This window comes from Zeus faber (genome assembly GCF_960531495.2).
Source record: "Zeus faber genome assembly, chromosome: 2".
Classification (NCBI taxonomy): Eukaryota; Metazoa; Chordata; class Actinopteri; order Zeiformes; family Zeidae; genus Zeus; species Zeus faber.
The window spans coordinates 50,289,887-50,299,360 of NC_137189.1; the positions used below are offsets into that span (position 1 = coordinate 50,289,887).

The window sequence follows — 9,474 nt, forward strand, 5'->3', positions numbered from 1 at the left end:
TGTATATATTGTGTATATATAGTATATATTTTGTGTATATATAGTGTATATATTGTGTATATATAGTGTATATATTGTGTATATATAGTATATATATTGTGTATATATAGTATATATATTGTGTATATATAGTGTATATATTGTGTATATATAGTGTATATATTGTGTATATATAGTATATATATTGTGTATATATAGTATATATATTGTGTATATATAGTGTATATATTGTGTATATATAGTATATATATTGTGTATATATAGTGTATATATTGTGTATATATAGTATATATATTGTGTATATATAGTGTATATATTGTGTATATATAGTATATATATTGTGTATATATAGTATATATTGTGTATATATAGTGTATATATTGTGTATATATAGTATATATATTGTGTATATATAGTGTATATATTGTGTATATATAGTATATATTTTGTGTATATATAGTGTATATATTGTGTATATATAGTGTATATATTGTGTATATATAGTATATATATTGTGTATATATAGTATATATATTGTGTATATATAGTGTATATATTGTGTATATATAGTGTATATATTGTGTATATATAGTATATATATTGTGTATATATAGTGTATATATTGTGTATATATATATAGTATATATATTGTGTATATATAGTGTATATATTGTGTATATATAGTATATATATTGTGTATATATAGTGTATATATTGTGTATATATAGTATATATATTGTGTATATATAGTATATATTGTGTATATATAGTATATATATTGTGTATATATAGTATATATATTGTGTATATATAGTATATATATTGTGTATATATAGTGTATATATTGTGTATATATAGTATATATATTGTGTATATATAGTATATATATTGTGTATATATAGTGTATATATTGTGTATATATAGTATATATTGTGTATATATAGTGTATATATTGTGTATATATAGTGTATATATTGTGTATATATAGTATATATATTGTGTATATATAGTGTATATATTGTGTATATATAGTGTATATATTGTGTATATATAGTATATATATTGTGTATATATAGTGTATATATTGTGTATATATAGTATATATATTGTGTATATATAGTATATATTGTGTATATATAGTATATATATTGTGTATATATAGTGTATATATTGTGTATATATAGTATATATATTGTGTATATATAGTGTATATATTGTGTATATATAGTATATATTGTGTATATATAGTGTATATATTGTGTATATATAGTATATATATTGTGTATATATAGTATATATTGTGTATATATAGTATATATATTGTGTATATATAGTATATATATTGTGTATATATAGTGTATATATTGTGTATATATAGTGTATATATTGTGTATATATAGTGTATATATTGTGTATATATAGTATATATATTGTGTATATATAGTGTATATATTGTGTATATATAGTATATATATTGTGTATATATAGTGTATGTAGTGTATATATAGTGTATGTATTGTGTATATATAGTGTATATATTGTGTATATATAGTGTATATATTGTGTATATATAGTGTATATAGTGTATATATTGTGTATATATAGTGTATATATAGTGTATATATTGTGTATATATAGTGTATGTAGTGTATATATAGTATATATATTGTGTATATATAGTGTATATATTGTGTATATATAGTGTATATATTGTGTATATATAGTATATATATTGTGTATATATAGTGTATGTAGTGTATATATAGTGTATATATAGTGTATATATAGTGTATATATTGTGTATATATAGTATATATATTGTGTATATATAGTGTATGTAGTGTATATATAGTGTATATATTGTGTATATATAGTATATATATTGTGTATATATAGTGTATATATTGTGTATATATAGTGTATGTAGTGTATATATAGTATATATATTGTGTATATATAGTGTATATATTGTGTATATATAGTATATATATTGTGTATATATAGTGTATATATTGTGTATATATAGTGTATGTAGTGTATATATAGTGTATATATTGTGTATATATAGTGTATATATTGTGTATATATAGTGTATATATTGTGTATATATAGTGTATATATTGTGTATATATAGTGTATGTAGTGTATATAGCATATACAGTGTATGTCAGGGGTCTCAAACTCAACTTAGCTGGGGGCCGCTGGAGGTAGAGTCTGGGTGAGGCTGGGCCGCATCAAGTATTCCGCCCAAAAGTACAACTGATCCGATCTTGTCAGTCTTTCTTAAAAACAGTCCAGAGCATGAAGGGTTGGTCCAACTCGGCTCCTCTCACCTGCTGCTTGCTGCAGACACCTGCCGGCGCCTCCCCTCGCAGGGCTGAGCCGCGTCCGGCTCCAGGGAGGAAGCGCTGGAGGCGCCCACCGCTACGTCTGGACCTGGACTTTGACTCATCGAGGTTCATGGTGGAGATTCAAGATTCAAGATTCAAGATTCAAGATTCAAGATTCAAGATCTTTTATTTGTCACATACATATACATACTTTCATACATATACATACTTTCATACATATACATACTTCCATACATATATGCAGTGAAATGTAATGCAACGCACCCGGTGATAGCACACTATATGTCCTAGGAAAAAATAGAAAATAAAATAAAAAGTAGAAAATTCCTTTCTAATAGAGCGACTAACTGACTCCTAAAACGTAATACAGTAAGTGGAATACTTATAGAATAAGATAAAAATATATAGAATAAAATACAATAAAAATGAATTGAAATAAAATGGAATAGATAGAAGGAATATGCCTATGTATATACAGATATGTGCATTTAAAGTGGCATGTGAATTAAAGTGGCGAAGAAGTGGAGAAGAGCCTTTCACACGGACGCGTCCACGTCACTCCAACCGTCTTCGTTCTCAACGTCAGGTGCATTGTCTCGTGTTTCATAACTTTTCATTTCTTGCTCTTTTTGATTAAATTGTTTGCGGTAAATGTGTTTTCTTTTGCGATCGCACACATGTGTCTTTTTTCCTCCTCTTTATTTCTCTCGTAATAATAATCGATAACTTCTTCTTATAATATCCAGCTTCTAACCACCATTCGGCTTTTGTTCTTGCCGCCCATCTCACGCTATTTGCCGTCCACGTCATTCTTTTTCCTTTCCTACTGCATCACTCTGCTGTCTTTGTGAGGTCACTGATGACTCCTGCTGAGTCCGTCCACTTCCCGAGTCTCTGCACCGGGCGCCGGGCGACAGGATGTGTTTTCCTTCCACTCGGTGTCACTCTGGAATCACCTTTCAACCAGGTGACTGACGCGTGGGCCAACCTGTCAACAAACACCACCGAGGCTGTCGCCAGCCTGAGCTACGGTGGCCCATAAGAAAAGAAAGAAAAAGGCTCAGGCCACACTAACACCAAAGTTTGATGTCAAGTAGGGAACACAAATACTTTGAGACCCATGATGTATACATGTTTATTTGACGGTAAGGGGGCGTGGCTGGTTGTATATATATATATATATATATATATATATATATATATATATATATATATATATATATATAACCAGCTATATATATATATGTATATGTATATAGTGTCTATAGTGTATATAGTGTATAAAGTATATATAGTGTATAGTATATATATAGTGTATGTAGTGTATATAGTATATATAGTATTTATAGTGTATATATAGTATTTATGGTGTATATAGTATATATAGTGTATATAGTTTATATAGTATATATTGTGTATATAGTGTATATAATATATATAGTGTATATAGTATATATAGTGTATATAGTGTATATAGTATATGTAGTGTATATATAGTGTATATAGTATATATATATATATATATATATAGTGTGTATATATAGTATATATGCTGTATATAGTACATATAGTGTGTATATATTGTGTATATATAGTATATATGCTGTATATAGTACATATAGTATATATAGTGTATATAGTGTATATAGTATATATTGTGTATATAGTACATATAATATATATAGTGTATATAGTATATATATATAGTATATATAGTGTGTATATATAGTATATATGGTGTATATCGCATATATAGTATATATAGTATATATAGTATATATAGTGTATATAGTGCATATTGTATATAAAGTGTATATATTATATAAAGCATATACAGTGTAAACAGTATGTCAAGGGTGATGAGATGAGATGCTTGGTATTGTTCAGTACAGACTGGTCAGCTGGTCGTTAGTGTGAACAGTCGCTAAACAGGCAGGTCGTTAAGTGAGGAGTATCTGTGTTAGAATAGAAAACATTTTCGCCATAAGAGATTAATCAAACACATTTGATTGACTTACAATAAGAAGTTACAATCATTAAGAAAAACACACAACTCTAACATAACATTTGAAATGGATGTTGAAGGTTTGTGTTGCGTCCTGCTGCGTTTCATTACGCATGCTCCTGAGATAGCGCGCGCCAGATGCCCGGCGCCAACGCGTACATTTCGCCGCCATTTTGGTCCGGTGATCACCGCTCACTGACACCACTGATCGATGATGTTTTGGGGAAATCCCACAGTTTTGTGCCGCGTTAAGTGAACAAATAGTCTTTTAGCGAGGGCCGACGGGTGGGGGGGGGTTATAGGGCGAAAAAATACAAAGTGGAAAAGGTAAAAACGGGCATAAAACGTGATAATATGAAACGTCACCATACGAAAAACAATGATGAATTGTTCCGTATAAAACAGCGCGAGTCGTAACTTCCAGTCCCGCAGTGCCCCGCAGAGCACAGAGCCACACACCGTGCCAAGATGGCGGCGCTGTTGACGTATCGGCGTGCTCTTATTTGGAAAAGACCGGGCCGGATGCCGCCGTGATGCGGTGACAGCTCGGCTCGGACGCGGAGCGCAGGGAGGAGGCTCCGCGCTTTCAAAACATTCGGTTGAAATCCCCCAAAAAATGTCGCGGTGACGAGACGCGGACGGGATCGGCTCCACGATGAACAGCGCGAAGAAGGAGGCGGCAGCCGCGCCAGGGCCGTAGCCCGGCATGGGAGAGCGGCGGTGCGGCTGGAGTCTCAGTCCGACCAGGAGGCACCGCGGGCGGCCGGAGGGGGGCACGGTGACACGGCGCGCGGGGCGGAGCTGACCCACGACCCGCGACCGACGACTCGAGCTACATTAACCGCGGTGTGATCCCGGCAGCTGCGGCTCGGATTACCGCTGTTATTTAGCTGGTGACCGGGCGTGGGGGGACACACCATGGTGCGGGCCCTCCGGGTCTGAACCCCCCCCTCCACCCGTGGCAGCCCCGCTCCGACCCGCAGCATGGCGGTCATGTTCGCCGTGCGCATAGTCACCGCGGACTACTACACCGCCAGCCCCATCAAGGACCTGGACGTCTGCTACTCGGACTTCAGTGAGAGCGACGTGTACAAGGTGCCGGTGGTGCGGATCTTCGGTGCAACTCCCGCAGGTACACGTGTGTGTGTGTGTGTGTGTGTGTGTGTGTGTGTGTGTGTGTGTGTGTGTGTGTGTGTGTGTCGGTGCCAGGGCTGCCGGTCGCTTTGCGTCGTTGAACTGCAGTGTGTTTTTGACTAAATGGAGCCTCCGACAGCACAAACACGACGATCCGAGGGTGTTTGTTGACATGTTGTGCAATGCAACACGGCGCGGTCTATGGTTGGATGCCTCGGTGCCACCCCCCCCCCCCCCCCCCCCCCCCCCCCCCCCCATCCCAGACAGGGTGCTTTGTTTTCCGTGCACACTCCCGCAGAATACCCTCTTCGTGCACACTGCACAGAAACGAACAGCGTCCACGGTGCGCGATGCACACTTTCCCCCTGCGGGAACCTGCGGCTGCGGTCCCACCGGACCCGCGCCCCTGCAACACGTGGCGCGTAACGCGACCCGGGTGCCTCATTTTGTTGACTGCAACCTGTGGAATGTTGACACCGGAACCTGCGTGCACCCGCTTGCTTCCGCCGGCACCAGAATCGGTGCACGCCGCTGAAATCGGTGCACGTTCCGCAAGGTGTTTTGCACGTGCAGTGGTATTTTAATGATGTGATTTTAGATGATGAACACTGCCCCCATGGCACCAAACAATGGAGGCACCCCCTCCTTCTCCAAAACCCTCCCCTTTGTTTCCGAGCGAATTTCTCTGTACAATTGTGAGTTCGTCCATTTTGTCATGCCAGATCCCCGGTGGGAATTGAACCTGGGACCCAGTGGGGCTCGAACCTGTCACCCAGGCAGCGTCGGTGCCCTGCTGCTGCCGCCATTGTTCTGCCCTAGAACAGTGCAACATTGAGCTTTGGCTCAAAGGGATTTGGAGCCGCAAAAAAAAGCTCCAGTGGGTCACTGCCGGGGTGTCAATGTCAGATCTAATTTAGTTCACACACACACACACACACACACACACACACACACACACACACACACAGTGTAAGGTGGTCACACTGGTACGGCATGGGGGCAGCACATGTTTGGGAGAGGCAGCCATTGCTGATCAGCGAGCCCATGTTGTGTTATTCAGCAGCAACTGGTGCAATAGAACAGATTGTCAACCTTCTCCACATCGAGTATCCTCGGTTTGGGCCCCGAGCCCCATTTGATCAGATTTAGTCTCTGGGACCCGATCTGAGCAGATTTTTATTGCTAGATCTGATTCAGTGTCTCTACTCTAGTCAGGGAGAGAACAGTGAAACTAGGATCTAAACAGTCACTATCAGACATTCACTGACGGTGCTTACGTCGTGGAAATGATGTCATAGTGAAGTTAAACTATTAATCATTTTTCCGGGCACCGCCTGGAGACTCTTGAAGGACCCCCTGAGGGTCCCCAGACCCCACGTTGAGAACCACTGCCGCAGAGAGGCTTGAAAGTGAAAGACTTGAGCGTGAGGTAATGGACGTCATCATTTTAATACAAAGGTTGATTCCAGTCGGACATGAAGCAGCAGAGGCACGCTCCAGCCGGAGGACGTGAGGTCTGTCGTGTACCTGTCCTGTGGTAAACACGGAGGTGTCGTCGTTGTCTGCCTTCGTCCAGTCATGTGCACTGCTTTTGGGGGAAAACTTTTTTCCCCTCTTACTTATGCATCACGTTGTCTTTATTGTTCCACCGGGGGGGGGGTGGGATGCAGCAGGAGTTGAGACACGCATATACAGACATTCGTTACAACCCGTACAAAGCCATCTCGAGGCCTCTGTTGCAGAAGTAGAAATGTGAAAGGGTTAATTATGGAAAGGTCTCCAGTGTTTGTGATGCTGCGAGGTGTCTGCATGGACCAGGTGAGCTGCTTCCTGTGTGTCTGCAGAATCCTCCCAAACTCCTCTTCAGAGACGCAAGGGAGACAAAGCAGTTTTTATGGGATGGTCTGTAATGGGAAGTATGGTATAAGTTAAGCTCTCCTGTGACCGCAACGTTCCGTTAATACAAAGAAAAAACTCAGATCATAAGAGACATGAAGTGGAGAAACATTTTTTTCCGTGACAACAACTTTGGAACATCATTTGACACCCGTCTGTGTTGTTTACTGTTGGTGGGTGGATGTAAATAGACGGTGATACGGCAGCCTGGTCCACTGCCCAGTCTTACCAAGATGGCGCTCGGCGTCTCGCTGTTGCTCGGGTGCCTGGGAGTCCCGTAGCGTCCGCGGTGACATCCTTTAACGTGCAGCGCCATCAAAGGAGGGATTGTTCCTTCATTTCACCCCGATGGAACCTTCCTCCAGAGGATGATGAATAACAGAGCGTTGTTGCACTCAACTCATACGTGGTTTGATCCTGTAGGTTTGCTGTCTCTTTAAAGTGAACTACCGGAGCACTAGTGGAGTACGTGCGGGAGTACTAGGGGAGTACTAGGGGAGTACTAGTGGAGTACTTGGGGGAGTACTAGTGGGGTACTGGGGGAGTACTGGGGGAGTACTTCAGCGGCTCAGTGTCACAACCTTGATTTGTTCCTGCTGCCTGGACATTAGTGAGGTGATATTTCACAGTTGCAGTTTATTCTTTCCTTCATTGTTGCTCTCTGCTTCCAAATGAAGTCACATGGCCATCTGGAAGACATTGAAGGAGAGAGTGAGACAGAGCTTTCTCACCCAGCCCCCAATTCCCGGTCTCTCTCTCAATTCAATTCAATTCAAAGGGCTTTATTGGCATCAGAAACAACATTGAGTTTACATTACTTCGACAATGTGAACTCAATGTTCACTCTCAATCTTTCTTTCCGTTTCCCACTCAGATTTGGCTCAGAAACAAATCCATGCTGCAATAAAGTGCTTGAAAACCTTTCCCTACTTCCCGCACGAGGCTTTTTCCTCATTTTCCACTGAGCTATGTCTGGGCAGAGCGCTGGCTGTGGGCGTGGCCTCCTGCTAAGCTGTGTTGTTGTGCTGCAGCTCCTCCAGCGTGGCGCTCTGGCCCCGCCCCCTGGCCCCTAGCCCCACCCCTGGCCCCTAGCCCCACCCATTGGCCCTCGACCGCGTGGTATTCATCCCTGTCCCTTCTCTCTGGCTCCGCCCCCTGTCCCCAACACTCCCTGTCTGTCCTTTTTTGACCTAAGTCCTCCGTCACCCGACACCAGGCTTCCGGCTTCGCTGTTTTCCTCTTTTCCGGTTTTAAATGACACACACACACACACACACACACACACACACAGACACGCCCATCCCTGAAACTCCGGGGGGGGGGGCGACTCTGTGAATTCTTTTGTGGTGGAATCTCCCCCTGCCATGAGTGTTGCATTGTGGGTTTTGGGAAGCGGATCTAAGTGAAAGTGGGTGGAAGTGACTCTGCCCCCCCCCCACCCAACCACAGCCAGTGTTTACAAAAAGTGTAACATCTTATGTGGTCTGTAGGGAAAATAACTGCAACTACAAGAGTGTGTGTGTGTGTGTGTGTGTGTGTGTGTGTGTGTGTGTGTGTGTGTGTGTGTGTGTGTGTGTGTGTGTGTGTGTGGGGCAGAGGGATTAAAAAGCAGGGGCCCCCTCTCTCCCCGGGGGGTCCTAATGCCTTCAGAGGGAATTCCTCCTGGTTCCATCAACAGGATGGAAGTTCAGAGGCTGCGGTTCAGAGGAGGCTCATTAAGCACAAGTTCATTGTCTCCTCAGCTGTCTATCTGCCTCCCTGTCCTCCTGTCTGTCTTTCTGTCTGTCTCTCCAGAAGCAAGACACTTGAATGTGAACCGAACCACCTTGTTGTTAGGTGTGGTTTTGTACAGGGTTGTCTTGTGTCTATGTTCATCTTTTGTTCTTCTCGATTTTCCAAATCAAACTTCTGAATACGCTGCTCTGGTTTGCTCTTAACGTTCCATCCCTCGGTTCTGTCTGAATTATTGGCCTGAAGGTGGGGGTCTGAAGGTGGAGCTCCGAGGGCTCGGCTTGAAGGTTTGAACTGAAAGATTGGTTAGAAGATGGAGGTCTTAAGGTTCGGTCTGAGGGTTCAGCCTGAAGGTGG

The 9,474-nt window shown here is 41.0% G+C and overlaps 1 protein-coding gene across 1 annotated transcript in view; it reads left to right on the forward strand.

Annotated features, from left to right (window-relative positions):
- Positions 1–5,034: 5,034 nt before the first annotated feature.
- Positions 5,035–9,474, forward strand: part of rev3l (REV3 like, DNA directed polymerase zeta catalytic subunit) — a 44,382-nt gene continuing 39,942 nt past the window's right edge. The window contains exon 1 of the mRNA XM_080024448.1: positions 5,035–5,488. Within this exon, the coding sequence (XP_079880574.1) occupies positions 5,341–5,488 (148 nt within the window). The 5' untranslated portion in view covers positions 5,035–5,340. The remainder of the gene's footprint in view (positions 5,489–9,474) is intronic.